Source organism: Alosa pseudoharengus, unplaced genomic scaffold (assembly GCF_046254945.1).
Source record: "Alosa pseudoharengus isolate Yale_2024_CS ecotype anadromous, Long Island Sound unplaced genomic scaffold, YU_APseudo_1.1 YU_APseudo_1.1_scf_1, whole genome shotgun sequence".
NCBI lineage: Eukaryota > Metazoa > Chordata > Actinopteri > Clupeiformes > Clupeidae > Alosa > Alosa pseudoharengus.
Genome location: NW_027468564.1, coordinates 48,689,061 through 48,706,560, shown reverse-complemented (window position 1 = coordinate 48,706,560; position 17,500 = coordinate 48,689,061). Strand labels below are relative to the sequence as shown.

General features: G+C 46.0%; 2 protein-coding genes across 3 annotated transcripts in view; one reads left to right on the top strand and one right to left on the bottom strand.

Annotated features, from left to right (window-relative positions):
• The window catches only part of LOC143131332 (zinc finger protein Aiolos-like), a 17,409-nt gene extending 12,868 nt beyond the window's left edge, over nt 1-4,541 (bottom strand). Inside the window, exons 1-3 of one of the 2 annotated variants that reach the window (XM_076290892.1) lie at nt 4,282-4,541; nt 3,555-3,614; nt 1,886-2,056 (exon numbers count right to left, since the gene is read on the bottom strand). In XM_076290892.1, the coding sequence (XP_076147007.1) occupies nt 1,886-2,056; nt 3,555-3,614; nt 4,282-4,288 (238 nt within the window). In that variant the 5' untranslated portion in view covers nt 4,289-4,541. Of the gene's footprint in view, nt 1-1,885; nt 2,057-3,554; nt 3,721-4,281 lie in introns of those variants that run through there. The other variant, XM_076290882.1, reaches the window with a different exon arrangement.
• A 1,035-nt stretch (nt 4,542-5,576) lies between these two features.
• On the top strand, nt 5,577-16,503 carry LOC143119321 (complement C1q-like protein 4). The gene is made up of 2 exons (XM_076280754.1): nt 5,577-6,074; nt 15,761-16,503. The coding sequence occupies exons 1-2, from the start codon at nt 5,577-5,579 to the stop codon at nt 15,938-15,940; spliced, it is 678 nt and encodes a 225-aa protein (XP_076136869.1). The 3' UTR covers nt 15,941-16,503.
• Nucleotides 16,504-17,500: the final 997 nt, after the last annotated feature.

Below are 17,500 nucleotides of genomic sequence, written 5' to 3'. Positions count from 1 at the left end.
AAACACGACTAACCTTTTCTCTGTCTAAAAAAAATCAGCCATCTAATAAATATGCTTCTGTGCGAAAGATCCCTGCTTGAAGATCACTGTCTACATTCCCCTCTACCCTCAACTTGTTACATTTATTTTTCTCTAAAGACTATTTTAGGTGTGCGTGCGTCCATCTCTTCTTCACGTAGAAATATCTCCTCACCCCTGACCCACAGCCTCAATTGCCTGTGGTCCCGTCGGCTGCCACCACCTGCTGAGCACTCGCGATGCTCCAGCGACCACAGTGTGGTTACCACGGCGGCGGCTAGGAGGATGAGAAGTGGCTCCTCTTGCTGAGCAACGCCACTTTAGAGGTGCGATGGAAACTTTAGAGGTGCAGAACGACTCGGATGGCTGTCGCGACTCGGCTCAACTCGAGCGCGGGAAAAGTCCAACAGCACGGCCTAAACCACGCGCTCGCTCGCTGCAGAGTCGCAGCTGCAACTGTACTAGCCTGCCAAGGCGAGAGGCCTTGTGTCAGTACCCACAGGCGTGGAAGGCCGCCTTGTTCGGAAGAAAGAGTGAGGCACCATAATGGCTTCCAGGCACCACACACATTTATTGATGCAAGTGAGTGTCTTTGCAGGGTCTGAAACTGCGCACAGTTTCAACAAGTACAACTGAGGAATGTGTGGGCCAGTGTGTGTATGTGTATGTGTGTATGTGTGTGTATATGTGTGTGTCGGTGGATGCATGTGTGAGGTTATGTAGTGAAGTGTAAATGAAGCTTTATGTGTCACTGCATACATTTTCACCTTGGTGTGTGTGTGTATATGTGTATGTGTGTATGTGTGTATGTGTGTGTTTGTGTATGTGTGTGTGTGTGTGTGTGTGTGTGTGTGTGTGTGTGCGCACGTGTGTGTGTGTGTGTGTGTGCAACAGCAGTTTGCAGTGGCCAAGTCACTCTATAGCCTAATGTGCAAATTAAACTGTACAGCTGACAGAGAAACAAGTAGTGCACCTGAGCACCTCTCACATAATCCATGCACACAGCACACTCTGCCATTACACCTTTATACAGCAAATTAAAACCACAGTAAAGCAACACATTCAGGTTGGAATCAATTATATGAATTTTCCCTAAAGTTAGAGCAGACTTTGTCCTCATTGCGCCCGTGTCAGGTCTGGACAATGTGAGACTATTGCACTGAATGCTGTCCACTGATCTCAACATGTAAACATGCATCATTAAAATGCTAATCAGTTGTTACATTTGCTGTTGCACAAGTACAACAAAAAGCAGCAGGTACAACAAGAACAAGAAGCTTTATGGATAATTGTAACAAAGGAAAGTGAAATACAAATGAGTCAGTTGTGTAACAAAAAAATGCGAAATAAAGAACTCATATCAGAAGTATGCATTTTGAAATGTTAAGAAAAAAATATATACTATGATATATATCATTACCATCTATGCTTCTATTGATCCCCTCATATAAAGGTAAGGCCATACCACCCTACAGCAGATTTCTTGCATAGATTGCATAGCAGCCACGAGCCTCATATCATCATAAGTTTATAACCATATCTGATATGATATACAGATTAGATGTGTGTATGTGTGTGTGTGTGTGTGTGTGTGTGTGTGTGCGTGTTTGTGTGCACAGCTGAGCATGAAACTAAGAGTGAGTGAATAGAAGTGTAATGCACACTATGTGTATGCACAACATATGTGTGTGTGTGTGTGTGTGTGTGTGTGTGTGTGTGTGTGTGTGCAAACGCATGTGCCGATGTGTGTGTATGTGTGCGTGTTTGTGTGTGCGTGTATGTACCGCTATGTGTATGTGCGTGCGTGCGTGCGTGCATGCGTGCGTGTGTGTGCGTGTTAGCTAAGATGAGCGGATTGACAACACACCTGCCTCTGGACCCCCAGATTCCGAGCCGTCCCTGTCGTTCTCCTCAGGGTCGGTCTGCCTGCCGGGCTCCTCCTCCTCCTCCCTCTCCTCCTCCTCCTCCCTCTCCTCTTCCTCCCTCTCCTCCTCTTCTTCCTCCCTCACCTTCGGCGTGGCTCCTTTCCAGCTCAGGTCTGAGTCAAAAAAATTCACCAGAGGTTCTCGTTAGTCCTCAACATGCAAGCTCTGGCCTGGTTCAACGTTCAGACGTGGGCGGTAGTAGTGAGATTAAGAAACTGGGCTAGCAGCCACTGATCTGAAAAGTCCTGGGCATTAAGCCGGCTTCCACCGTTTTTGGTCTTGAGCAAGGCACTTAACCCAGAGCTGCTCCGGAGACAGTAGCCCTCGTAATATAATTTATAAATGTAAAACAATATTTTAAATGAGATTGGATGAAATGGAAATGCGATATCTTAGTGGGTAGGCAGCAGAAGATTTTCAGAATTCAAATGGACCTACAGCATTCATACGTGTGGGATGGTCTGGTCTAGATGTTCGTCAGCCTAGCACAGAGTTTATGTTTGATAGTAGTGCATCTCATCACTAATGCACTAACGCCAATGCAATACTCAATCTCTGCATAAAACATATCGCACATGACAGTGTTGCCAACTCCCCATTTTCTACCACTTATCTGTCTGATGTCAGTGCATTCTAATTTTCAGTTTGCAGTCAACACCAACCTTAGTCACTTTGTCTCAAAAACACCATCTGTTAAATTCATTTGACCATAAATCTCCACAAGTCTCAGTTTTCAAAACTTTGCAAACATTAAAAAAGTTTATTTCACAGCCATATTTACTTTTGACTTTTGCGAAAAACTGAACAGCCTTCTTACAGCATGGCAGGGACCAAACAGCTTCAACCATGCAGGCAAAGTGCTTGAACTGCGTCAGCCAAAGTCATCACATCCACACTCAATATGGCAATGATAAGAACTAAGCTAAAAGTGTTAAGACTCAAAAAAGTAACATTCTTGACGTAAGTCACATCACCACATGAATGGAGTTGAGTAATTTTCTGCTGTACGGTTACTAATATGTGAAAAACAGAAAATACATAAATAATGTGTGAACAAAAAAACGTAACAGAGCGCCTGCTCATCTGATTCCAATGTCGCTCGGTGGGTTAATTTAAAACATGGATTAGTCAGGTAATCCTTAGGCCATATTAGATTTATCATGCTGTAGCAGATTATTTGTGATTTTCTGTATTTCTACCCATCAGAAGTGAATCTCCTTCAAGAAACTGACCAACAATAAAGACGTTTTTTGCATTTTCAGTTAATGGATTAGATTCAGTTAGCTTTGAATGCAGGGAATTTGCAGGAATGATTTGCACAAGGGTTTTTATAAAGTGACTTGAAAAGTATATTCCTCTTGTGCATATGTGTAAATATGTCTGTGGGGTTGTGGAGGTCATAGACTAGATCCAATACTCTGACATTACTACTCTGTCATTTATGAAATGATCTAATCATATTAGATCACAGTATGCAATGGATATTACTGGAAATCTGAGAGGCCCTGGCATCCTATCACCTTTATGATCAATAGTGTCAAGAGAGAAGCAAGAGAGTTGTTACAGTTGTCACAAGACTGACAAACAAACCAAAAATCATCATCAACTCACCCATAGTCTCCTCTCCTGGAGATGCGCCTTCTTCGCGCTCCACTGTTTGTGTAGGAGAATCTGAAAAGTGACCCACCAACATGAGACTGGATTAAGACCATGAGTCTGCAGGCATAGGATCGTACTAGTGCCTATCATGAACTACCAACTTGCGTGGATCTACACTGAACAGCAGGTTAAGGGCAATGAGTACGGATGGAGAAAAAGAAAAAAAAAACTTTTCAACGGTCCACCGCTCAACCTCAGAAGCTCACCCAAATAAAACAACCATGAGATATTTATAGAAGTTACATTTCCTGTTCAGCCTATTCATTCCAAAACGACAGTTCAAACAGATAACTTAGTATAGTCATTCAAATGCGAGATGGATAGTCACAATGTAAGGTCAAGTAGCATACAATCACCAACTCATTGGAATTTGGGCATTGTGTGGTAGGCTATTTTATACGTATAAAATATATTTGAAACAAAGTTATACTTGGTTTTACTACCATTTCCACTGAACGTAGAAGGTTGTAACACTAACCACGACCCTCCCTCATAATCATAGTCTGTTTAATGGACACATAAGTGTTGCGCTGCTTAATTAATGTAGCATGCACTAAAATTCCCAAATCCATATCCATCCTCTTTCCAACATGGGCATGGCATTGGCTATAGCAAGCGTGGGTCTAAGGACCCAACGAAATAGGTTAATTTATGAAGGCTGCGTGAGGACAGGGCCTACCTTTCATCGTTGCCTCTGCAGTTGTCCACCTGTTCCCGAGTGTATGCGCCAGCGCGGTGAGATTCCGCTGTCTGCCAGAGGAGCGCTTTGCGGAGTCGACGTCATGGCTCGAACTTAAACTGCCGCTGGATCAGCCCCGGTGCGCGCAGCGGTGACATCAGACCTCGAGGCCTCGATGTTCCTTAAGGTAACAACGCCATCAGACAAAACCAAGTTGCATTCACATGGTGATGGTTAACATAATGTTCTCATAACACAAAAAAACCTCTTGCTGTGGCCCTCTAAATGAACCTCGTGTTATTAGAACAAAATCCAGTGACAGGTGTATCCTATCAGCAGTAGAGCCCGAACACCCTCTGGTGGCCAGATGCTGTACTGCTATAGTGTGACCTCCGCGATGCCAGCGATGCTTGGAGTCCGTCGCAAATAGCACATAGGCCGGAACGGTCTGTGTGCAGTGTGCACACACATGCTTATTTTCTCCCCTAAATAAATAATAGAAACAAACAAACAAAAAAAACTCCTGCTATTTAGGTTGTAATCGTGAATTCTAATATAGAAATAACAAAGAAAATAAGACACATATTTTAAATTGCACTACACTATACTATAGTGGGTTAGGTAATTGTATTTAGAGCCAGTAGAGGAGGGTGCACACATTCAAATACATGAGCACATTTCACTAAGTATGTCCCTAATCAGTTTAGCCTGGCTTACACTGGACCGATTCTCAACTGAGAATTGATACAATTTAAATTTTATCGGTACATCAAATCGAGTTTAATTTCACTTCTGGTTTCTTTAGTGATTTTGGAAATGGCTTTGAGTTAGAGGGTGGCCAGACAGATCTGCAGAGCTTATTCAAATGTACTCACAGATTGGTTTGGGTTCACCCAGACTAAATTAAGTTCACAAAAGCAGGGAATTATAAAACAATTATCCCACTGATCTTGTCATTGTGGTATTATATAGATATCACCGAAATGTAAAGGGTAAACAAACAGCTCAAACATGGTCAACCTGTATTTCCAATTTGCCAGAAATTACAGCAGCTGAAAATAGATATTGGCCCCTGACCCCCTACTCCAACTACCTGCCAACACACACACACACACACACACACACACACACACACACACACACACACACACACACACACACACACCTCCCCCTCTGTACACGTAAATTCCAGGTACAGAGTTCACTGACTGTGAAGACAAATAACCGGACAGATGGCCACAGCACATTCTCCATAGCTGTGGCTTTTGACTGACCTTAGTGGGCACTTAACTAACATGGCTTTACACGGCGCAACATTAGCCCTGGGTGTTCTCACCCTGGCGTACACTTGGTTCGCTGGACTCAACGCACAGACCTATCCGGGAGCCTGCCGGCTTGTCTGCGACCCATACCAGCCCGGGGGAGTCTCTCACAGCCTGGGTGCCAACGGGATCGTCATCCCCCTCTCCTCTGGAGGTGCTGGTGCTGGGGGCTCCGCAGGCCCCGCCGGGCCCCCAGGAAAGGCAGGCCCCCGGGGGCTTCCTGGGCCACCCGGCCCCCCCGGCTCCGGAAGGCAAAGCGGAGGTGGAGCGGTGGCCTTTTACGCGGCGCTGACACAGGAGTTTAGCAGAGACGATGTGCTGAGGTTCACCGACGTCGTGACGAACGTTGGCGGGGCCTACGACACGTTGACGGGGAAGTTCACCAGCCCCAGGGCTGGCGTCTACCACTTCAGTTTCAACATTCTCAAGGCAGGCCAGCGCATTCGGGTGGAGCTGGTGTCAGGTGACAAGGTGAGCTTGGAGACATCCAGAAATCCACTTATTGCGGAAAAAGGTTTTGATAAAGTGTTGTGAATTGGAAACAGAATGTGAGCCAATAACATATTCTGTATTTTGAATGCGTAGACAGTGACTACCTGTTTGACTTTCATTTTGCCAGCTATGTCAGTAAAGGAAGTACTGTATAAGATCTAGATAAGAAAGGTCAGTCAAGAGTCAACGGCTCAGTTTTTGTGAAAGGTTGCTGATATTCAAGCTCAACAGCCAATCAAAAAACACCCCTCCTGACTCTCTGGATTGGATTGGTCCAAGCCTCTGTGTTTGAGTCCATACATTTTCACAAATTGGAATCGTGTAGTTAGTGGACTGTTCCACTCTATGAAGCCTCTGTGCATTTAGTTCAGTTCTATGTTGACAGTGAAGCTGTTCCTATCTTCAACCAGATAGTTGTTCACTTGCCGTTACTGCCAGTTGTTCGTGTTGTACACGTGTTTCCTCATTACAAAAGGTAGTGTAGCAATGTACGCTACACTAATGTATCTATTAAAAAAATGTGTGTGCGTGTGTGTGTCAAGTCAAGTGTTAAAAAGTAGTTTGTCGAGGGTCTTAGGGCTTGGCACAAATGGCAGAAGTCAGGCAGAAATGGCGTGAATATTGATATTTTATTTTTCCATCACCTAGAGTATGAGTCATCCAGTGCAAAATTATAGGAAAAAAAATAATGCGACGAAAATAAAAACAAAACAGAAACAAAAATACTTGATAAATGAAACAAAAAGGCTATGGCTATATTCAGCCAGAGATAACAGCACTAGATTCAAAAACACTAGGCTTAGTAAGGTTTTACACAATACCTTTAGCAACAGCAAGCAGTTCTGTCTCTTGAGGGATCCCTTCCAAATGACACACACACCTTTTTATGCATTGGCAAACCCCACACCTAATTGGTAACTACCATTAGTCTCTACACAGGCAGGGGTGTTTACTCATAATATCATAAATTTCACATCAAACACAGTTAAAAGAGTACCGGTACACAATAAGAACCCATAAGGCCTACTTAATAATATCAATGCATGGACACATGCCATTACATACAAAATACAGAGTCGACTAACAATAATAGATTTGGCAAGGACGCAAGTGCGTCGTTCGCGAACGCACCCTTCCATATAGTCATCCCGTATCGGGATCGCGCTTCCTAGAAGCCCCAGGAAATCACCGGCCATAGCGACGGTAAGAAGTTGCACTTTCCAAACATCAAATACACAAACACCGTACAACACACACCTATTTTCTCATTACAGAAAATTTACACAGGCTTTGCAGTTTCTAAATCAATGCTTATTTTATCGTAACAAAACTGAGTTTTGCCGCGAGTGAATGAAATAGAAATGAATGAAATGAGCGCAAATGCGTGGGAAGATGTTTGGTGTGATTCCACGTCATGTATGGATCCATCGGCCAAACACACACAAACTCAACCTAACGCAACACAGTCCATGGCAATGAATATTAATAGTTTGACCACATGTACATTATGAACACAAGTCCATTGTTTAAACGTACTACATGCTTTAAGTTTGGTGCGGCCATTATATGGTCGCGTGAGGACGCGCAGATAGCCGCGGCGTCACAAACCCCCCTACTCAAGCTTGACCCTCCTCGTAGAGGCGGGACAAGAAATCAGCAGTCACATTGTCCTTTCCAGCCTTGTACTGGCCAGTGAACTTGTAAGGCTGTAACGACAGATACCACCGTGTAATCCGAGCATTATTGTCTCTCATGCGATGCATCCATTGCAATGCCCGGTGGTCAGTCTCTAATAAAAACTCTTTCCCCATCAAGTAGTACTTCAGAGTGTCCAGTGCCCACTTGATGGCCAAACACTCCTTCTCAACCGTGGAATACCTAGTCTCTCTAGGGAAGAGTTTACGGCTAATGTACTGGATCGGCCTGCACTCCTCCCCCTCCCCCTGCAACAAGACGGCTCCCAGCCCCAGTCCTGAAGCATCCGTCTGGACAGTGAAGGGTAGGTCAAAGTTGGGGCTCTGTAACACTGGACTGTGACACAGGCTGTTTTTGAGGTCCTGAAAAGCCTGTTCACACTCCTCCGTCCAAGCCACCTTATTGGCGCTTGACTTGCGGGTGAGGTTGGTCAGCACAGCGGCCCTGGTGGAGAAGTTGGGTATGAACCGCCGGTACCACCCCACCAGGCCTAGGAAGGAACGCACTCCCTTCTTGGTTGTGGGCGGCAGGCAGTTTCGCACAGCATCAACCTTGCTCACCTGCGGCTTAATGTCCCCACCTCCAAGAACGTACCCTAGGTAGCAAACCTCAGGTCTGGCCAGCTGACACTTGCTGGCATTGACCACCAGCCCAGCAGCCTTAATCCTTTGGAACACGTCGGCCAGGTGGCTCAAATGCTCCGCCCATGATGAGCTATGAACCACCACATCATCGATGTAGGCGGCGGCGTAGCTTTCAGCCCCCCTCAGCACCTGGTCCATCATGCGCTGAAAAGTTGCGGCAGCGCCATGTAATCCGAAAGGCATAGTGGTGAAGTGGAACAGCCCAGTCGGGGCCTTGAAGGCGGTCAGCGCCTGAGACTCCGGCGTGAGCGGCACCTGCCAGTATCCTTTGCACAAATCAAGTGTGCTAAGATACCGTGTTTTGCCGAGCCGTTCCACCAACTCGTCTACCCTCGGCATAGGGTAAGGGTCAAAGGCAGAGATGGCGTTGAGCTTGGAGAAATCCACGCAGAAGCGCAGCCCTCCGTCCTTCTTTGGGACGAGCACCACAGGGCTGCACCATTCGCTGCGTGATGGCACAATAACGCCCATCTCCAACATTGACTGAACTTCCTGCTTCAATGCAGGAATCAGCCTTGCCGGGACCCTCAATGAAGTCTGGCGGATCGGCCCTGGAGATTTCAGCTTGATGCTGTGGTGAATCACCGTTGTCCGTCCGGGCTCCTCCCGGAATAGCCCCCCAGGAACGATCTGCAGGAGCTGCTCCTGCTGACGACTGGAAAGGTGTTCCACAGAGGGATGTGAGGCCTCGCCTCTGGCGGTGGGGAAATACTGCTCCTTCAGCTCATCCTCCTCATCCACTCTGCGGGCCCACATCAGGTCGCTGGTGGCCCCTGGTCTGGATATCCACTCCTTGAGCAGGTTAATGTGGAACACCTGCTTTGGCTTTCGCCGGTCGGGCATGGCAACCTCATAGGTCACCGGGCCCATCTTGCGCAGCACCTCAAAGGGACCTTGCCACTTGGCAAGCAGGCTACTTTCTGAAGAAGGGAGGAGTAGGAGCACCTTTTGGCCCGGGTTGAAGGCACGACTGCGGGCGGTCCTGTCGTACCAGGTCTTTTGGGTCGACTGGGCCTGCGCCAGGTTGTCGTGGGCCAGACTGCTCAGCTCCTCCAGCTTGTCCCTCATCTTGAGTACGTAGTCCACAATGTTGGTCGGTGGCTGAGGAACCTCTCCCATCCAGGCCTCTCGCAGGACATCCAGGGGACCCCTCACTTGACGTCCGTAGAGCAGCTCGAAGGGAGAGTAGCCGGTGGACGCCTGTGGGACTTCCCTGTAAGCAAAGAGGAGATAGGGAAGCCACTGGTCCCAGTTAGCTCCAGAGTCACTCACAAACTTCCGCAACATTGCCTTGAGAGTTTGGTTGAAGCGCTCAACCATTCCGTCAGTCTGTGGGTGGTAAGGCGTAGTTCTTAAGCCCCGGATCCCTAACAGGGAGTACACTTGCTTCATAAACCTAGAGTTAAAGTTTGTACCCTGATCTGTTATGATCTCTCTAGGGATCCCCACCCGTGAAAATAGCTGTATTAGGCTATTCGCTACCTGCCTAGACTTAGTGTTTCTCAAGGGGAAAGCCTCAGGATAGCGAGTAGCGTAGTCACATATTACCAAGATGTACCGGTGGCCAGCCCTACTCTTCTCAAGGGGGCCTACAACATCCATAGCAATCCTAGTAAAGGGAACGTCAATGATGGGGAGGTTAACTAGGGGTGCCTTCATGCATCTTTTGGAACGGGAGGTGCGCTGGCAGGTTGGGCAGGATTTACAGAAGGCTACCACTTCCTGGTACACCCCAGGCCAATAGAAACGGGTAGCAATCCTGTCTAGGGTTTTCTGCTGCCCCAAGTGGCCTGACCAGGGGACGCTGTGAGCTAGGTTCAGTACTTTAGCACGCAGGGGCTTAGGGACTACTAGTTGCTCTCCCTCAGCACTCATACGCACTAATCTTCCCTCTCTCAACACAAAACATTCTTTCCCACATAATGCAGCCCTAGAAACCTCCTCCTCACTCTTCACCTTGCTGAAACAGGAACTTAATGTAGAGTCATCTTTCTGAACTTGTCCAAAGTCAGTAATATCTACCTCACTAACATCTAGTGGTGGTAGGGGTAGCTGCTCTGGTACTGGAGTTCCTAAAACTTTGTCCCTCCTCTTAACAGACTTGGGCTTCTTATCTTTTCCCCCTGCAGAAGCTACCGGAAAGGGTAACTCCTGCCACCTGTCTGCATCACTGGGGTTATCCTTAGCTTGAGCTCTAGTTAACACATAGCTCTTCACCTGGCGTGAGTGCTGTTGTAATAACTCAGCTAATACAGGTACGTCCTGACCTAACACAACTGGGTAGGGACAGTTATCCATTATGCCAACATTTAGTAAGTAGGTCTGTCCTTCGATATCCACCTGTACGTCAGCTGTCCGGTGTTCGCTCTCGTCACCATGTATGCAACGCACTTTGACACTACCCCCTCCCATTAACCCCTCTGGACCCAGACATGCTCCTTGGATAAATGTCTGGCTACTGCCTGAATCTATTAGGGCTTTCCACACTTTCCCTCGGATTCTGACGGGCACTAAAGCATCCATGGAGCTAGGGGTAATCTTGTCTGAACCGTTACATGGGGTGTAGCATAATCTGCCCTCGCTAGTGGGCGCTAAAGGGCACTCCGGTTTAATATGGCCAGGCTGTCCACAGTTATGGCAGATTATCTTGGGTTTAGGCTTACTGGGCTGATTGGGCTTGCTATTGGGGCTACTAGATCTCCTGAACTCGCGACCACCACCCACAGACTTACCAGAGGGCTTTCTGTCAAAGTCCCGCTGGGCGCCTTGGGTGCGACGGTTGGTTGAGTCCTGGTTCCCAGACTGGTAGCCTTTCCGATGACGGCGGGCAGCAATGAAGGCCTCCGCCAGGTCAGCAGCTTGCTTGGAGGACTGTGGGTTATGTTCCTTAACCCACACCCTTAGATCTGGATTCAGCATACGGAGAAACTGCTCCAGAACGATGTCATCTCCGATCTGTTCTTTAGTTTTCTCCATGGGGCAAATCCACTTTTGGTAGAGGTCGGTGAGTCTTGATTGAAGCTCTCTCGCCGTTTCACCCGCCGGGAAATCCATGGAGCGAAATCTGTGGCGGTAGGTCTCTGGGTCAATCTCATATTTAGTCAAGATGGCTTGCTTTACCTTGGCATAGTCTCTGGTATCAAGTATGTCCATTGCCACATAGGCTGCGCGGGCCTTCCCTGTCAGCAGGGGGACAAGATACAAAGCCCAACTTTCCCTTGGCCACTGGTTTGCGAACGCAATCCTTTCAAACGTGGTCAAGTAGTGCTCGATGTCCTCATCTTCAGAGTATGGGGTCATCTTGGGTGCGCTCCATCTGAACGGCGGTGTTGGGAGGAACAGCCTTGCGGTATCCGACAGAGGGCTGGATATGTCCGTTCTGGGCATCTCAGACATGGCACTGTCGGGACGTATGGCCGTGTCTGGTCTGGACATGTTGCTGGCGGGACGTGATGTCGTCTGCGGTGAGCCTGGACGCGGGTTTGGTGATGGAGCAACGGGTGCACTACGTGCATCTTCCTCTTCCTCCGGGGACCGGTTCAGGCTTTCAGTGCTCACCAGGGTCTGAAGTTGCTGGAACTGGTGCTGAAGTGACCGCCATCTTTGGTTTTGCAGCTGCGTCTCCCGCTCCTGACACTCGTCCCTGGCTTGCTGGGCCTGGATGAAGGACGATACTGCAGCCTCGAGCCTATAGATGCGGTCCTCCGGTGGCGCTGACTGTGGCCTGGGCTGGGTTCCGCCAACTGGGACTGAAGAGGGTGCTGAAGAGGGCACCGACGGGGCCTTTGACGTTGCATTGCCGCTGGGTGCTCTCTGCGCCGTGGTGGTGCCTTGTCGTGTCCGTACTGACATTGTTAGCCTTGAGTGCCGACCCTTGCGGACCACTGGGATCCCGTTCACTGCCACCAAAATGTTAAAAAGTAGTTTGTCGAGGGTCTTAGGGCTTGGCACAAATGGCAGAAGTCAGGCAGAAATGGCGTGAATATTGATATTTTATTTTTCCATCACCTAGAGTATGAGTCATCCAGTGCAAAATTATAGGAAAAAAAATAATGCGACGAAAATAAAAACAAAACAGAAACAAAAATACTTGATAAATGAAACAAAAAGGCTATGGCTATATTCAGCCAGAGATAACAGCACTAGATTCAAAAACACTAGGCTTAGTAAGGTTTTACACAATACCTTTAGCAACAGCAAGCAGTTCTGTCTCTTGAGGGATCCCTTCCAAATGACACACACACCTTTTTATGCATTGGCAAACCCCACACCTAATTGGTAACTACCATTAGTCTCTACACAGGCAGGGGTGTTTACTCATAATATCATAAATTTCACATCAAACACAGTTAAAAGAGTACCGGTACACAATAAGAACCCATAAGGCCTACTTAATAATATCAATGCATGGACACATGCCATTACATACAAAATACAGAGTCGACTAACAATAATAGATTTGGCAAGGACGCAAGTGCGTCGTTCGCGAACGCACCCTTCCATATAGTCATCCCGTATCGGGATCGCGCTTCCTAGAAGCCCCAGGAAATCACCGGCCATAGCGACGGTAAGAAGTTGCACTTTCCAAACATCAAATACACAAACACCGTACAACACACACCTATTTTCTCATTACAGAAAATTTACACAGGCTTTGCAGTTTCTAAATCAATGCTTATTTTATCGTAACAAAACTGAGTTTTGCCGCGAGTGAATGAAATAGAAATGAATGAAATGAGCGCAAATGCGTGGGAAGATGTTTGGTGTGATTCCACGTCATGTATGGATCCATCGGCCAAACACACACAAACTCAACCTAACGCAACACAGTCCATGGCAATGAATATTAATAGTTTGACCACATGTACATTATGAACACAAGTCCATTGTTTAAACGTACTACATGCTTTAAGTTTGGTGCGGCCATTATATGGTCGCGTGAGGACGCGCAGATAGCCGCGGCGTCACATCAAGTCAAGTCCGTTTTATTTGTATAGCGCATTTAACGTGCACAGAGTGCAACCCAAAGCGCTCCACATATAGGCTAAGACATTGTCATTGACACATAGACTAACAAAGACAATAGCGGACGGAGCGGCGTAGTCGCCAGCGTACCCGTGACACCAAGACATAGAACTACATTTAAGAAATAACACACGCAAAAGATGCTGGATGGAGCGGCGTAGTCGCCAGCGTACCCGTGACACCAAGACATACAAGACAGACAACAAACAAATTAATAAATAAAATAAATAAAAATCAAAAATAAAATTAGTCCAATTTCCAACCGGCTGAAAATGTCCAAGGGCAATGATGAATTGCGTGAAACTGCGCACAGCTGTGTCTCCACAACCGATGCATGCAACACCAACAAAGTTCTTTACACTCACTGGCAGTCTGGAGATAATGTGAACGTTAGGCCTTGTTATACTCTGGATATCACTGGAAGCATAACAGTCCGAAGTCATGGGCGATCTTGTAGATCAGAAACTCGGTGGACTTTTAACAGCGACCGTTTGTTGGTCCGTAATGCAGAGTTCTTCAACGTTAACGTTAACGTTAGTCTGCTCAATCCAGACTCCAGGCAGTTGGCTTGGCAGCTCACTGGTCAGAAACAGCTCGGCGGCCTCAGCAGATCTTTCTCAGAGTAGCTCCAGCTGCTGTCCCAAGAAACCCCCTCGACCAGACAGTGAAGTGCAGCACCGGCTCACAGATGGATGGGAAGGATGTAAGAGGCCCAGGGCAAAAGCTAGCCATAGCAAGCTCCCAATGGACAGACGTTAACATCAGCCGACTTGAAAGCAGTAAAAAGGACTAAGAGAATAACACGAAAACTATCAAAAATAACATAAATAAAGAGAGAAAACATTTAACTAGACAAATCAATACAAAAAAATAAACTTGACATTACATAAAATTACAAACATTACATAAAAACAAACAAAAACATGATGCCAGACGGAGCGGCGTGTCTCGCCAGCGTCCCCGTAACCTAGCAACTTTAACGTCCCCGTAACCTAGCAACGTCCCCGTAACCTGTGTGTGTGTGTGCGCAACATGTGCTGGATACTAGCAAATACATAGAAAAGGAAAAGGTATCTGCACACTGTCTTGTATGCTCCCAGTTAGGCTACAACGTCTCGACCACTCAGGTCTTTGTCAGGTACCTGAGTGGTTGCTGGGAGCATAGAAGACAGTGTGCGGATATCTTTTCCTTTTTCCTCATTGCAAAAGCCCTAGGCTGTGCTGTTCATCATTACTAGAGCTGAAGAGGCAGTATGAAGGAACCAGTTCAAAAACAACATGTTAAAGCCTCAAACTCATCTGCCTTTTGAATTTTGAATGTGCGCCCAGAATGCCTGGTATTGCGCTAATGTTGTTTTTGCAGGTAGGAGCATGAACATTTTTGGTGGTTTTAGATGAATTGGGTACCCCTTGTCATGTAATACATATGAACCCAGCATGTTGGAAATTGATAAAAAAGGGAAATTCCTCCACTGTAAGGAGAGCAATCAGGAGGGAATCAACAGGAATGCAGATGAGCATCAGAGAATTTGTGTTGGTCTGTGGAGAACGTATTCAGTATGGCCTCACATCTACGTAGATGTTCTGTGGAGAACATAGTTAGTATGGCCTCACATCTACTGTAGATGTTCTGTGGAGAACATAGTTAGTACAGTATGGCCTCACATCTAGATGTTCTGTGGAGAACATATTCATTAAGGCCTCACATCTACTGCAGATGTTCTGTGGAGAACATAGTTAGTATGGCCTCACATCTAGATGTTCCGTGGAGAACATATTCATTAAGGCCTCACATCTACTGTAGATGTTCTGTGGAGAACATAGTTAGTATGGCCTCACATCTAGATGTTCTGTGGAGAACGTATTCAGTATGGCCTTACATATAGATCCCTTATGCAGAAGGGGCATGATATGGGTTGCAGTGCATTAGTTGATGTTGTTTAAGCCACTGCCTTGATAGTTCCAATCTGATATTAAGGACACTGTAGGATTATGTTCAATTGCAGAATGATGTAAGGATTAAAGGTAATGTATCATTTGTCATCATCAATGTCACCATTAAAATAATTGGTAATGACAATAAATGGGGTGGTTTGGTGTTTGAAAAATGTGGGATACATTGGCAGCACATAACACAACTACAAGCCAGTTGGTGTTATGTCTGGCTGTAAATTATCCATCATTGTCTCCTTCTAGACCACAATTAATATTGGATATGATTGGATGTGTGGGCTTGTTTTATAACTAATTTCAGATGGCTTGTAAAGGGTAGCAAAGAGTGCTGTTCCTCTCTCTCTCCAGGTGGTGGCGACAGCGGTCGCAGTGGACATGCTTGGCGCTGACTCTGCCCATGGGAGTGCCGTCCTGCAGCTGGCCAAAGGGGATCAGGTGTTCCTGCGCCTCTCCGGAAGCGACAAGACCATGGTGGACTCCAGCAGCCGATTCAGTACCTTCATGGGCTACCTGCTCCACGCACTGTGATGGCCTCCACACATCCCACCTGCACTGATAGCGGAAACAGCCCTCCGCCAGGTTAACAACAACTAGACACTCAATTTGATCTGACTTTTTATACATGGTACAAATCAGTGGAAACAAGCATGAAGCCTTATGCATGTAAGATGTGCAGGAATAGGAATACAATGTTGATGTAAATGTTGAATGACAGTAGGGCAAAATATCCTGCAGGCGTATTTTGCGTTACCCATATTAAGACAAAGACTACATTTATTATGTATACAATTTTAGCAAAAGCATTAATTTCATTTTGATTGATTTTTCAGATTACTGCTAAGGCAAGTTCAAAGAAAATATGTATCATCAATGTAAAGATAATGTTCAGTTGCAGACATAGATACAGAGGTAATGCATCAATGTCTTATACTGATAGCTTGAACAGAGCACAAATTCACATGTGGCCTTGATATTTACCAGACAGATCTTCTGTCATTAATGACACACACACACACACACGTGCACACACACAAACGCACGCACGCACGCACGCACACACGCACACACACACACACACACACACACACACACACACACACACACACACACACACACACACACACACACATACAGACCATACCATAACATTATCAGCCAGATGTCTGGCACACTACTATTGTATATGAACTGCCAGCATTATTCAAATGAGGCTTTCACCGCCAATCTCTGCAGTGGAAGAATTTCCATTTTTTCCCCGACACAATAAAGGCTCCTGCTCCGCTATACCAGTTCTATCTGTGTGTGTGTGTGTGTGAAACAGAACCCAATCCATCAAGGCTGTCGATTTATTACTCTCGAAACCTCCTCTCTTTTACTTCTATCTTGGCATTGGCAACGCCAGATGACCAGAGGTGTGCAAAACAATCGTAAAACAAACACAAACCATCACAAGGCACATGCTCACAGTAGGAGCTTAAAAATGAGTTAGTGGATGCATCTGTTTGCTGACGCACTACGTAGCTCACGCCACGGGTTTTATTGCACGTTCTGACGCACCTTGACTTTGGCTATGCGGATTCCAACAAACATTGACTATGTTTACATGGACATAACATTCCGACTATTGGTCTTCTTCAGAATGTGGCAATATTGTGATTATGGTGTTGATATGAGTTATTGAGAGAATATTCCATTTATATTCCCGTTTACATGTAACACAGCATAGTCCGATTATTACCAGCAGACAGTTGTTTTTGTAAAAGTGTCTACTCCAAAATTCAATTCAAGGTGTAGGCCTATTCATGAATACAACTCATCTCAATAATGCGATTAAGATAAGAATACTCCACGTCTTAATGCGATTATTGCTTATTCCGAATACGACCATATTCGGGTTAAACCAATCAAAAAATGTTTACATGGCAGCGACTTATTCGAAATGTTTAACATTAATGTCCATGTAAATGTAGTGATTAACCCATCCATTAGTATCAGACCTTAAAACATTAGTTGTTATTGTGCATAATGCCAAAGATCTAACCAAACCAGAAGAATGAACTAAATTACAAATAATACAATAATACAAAA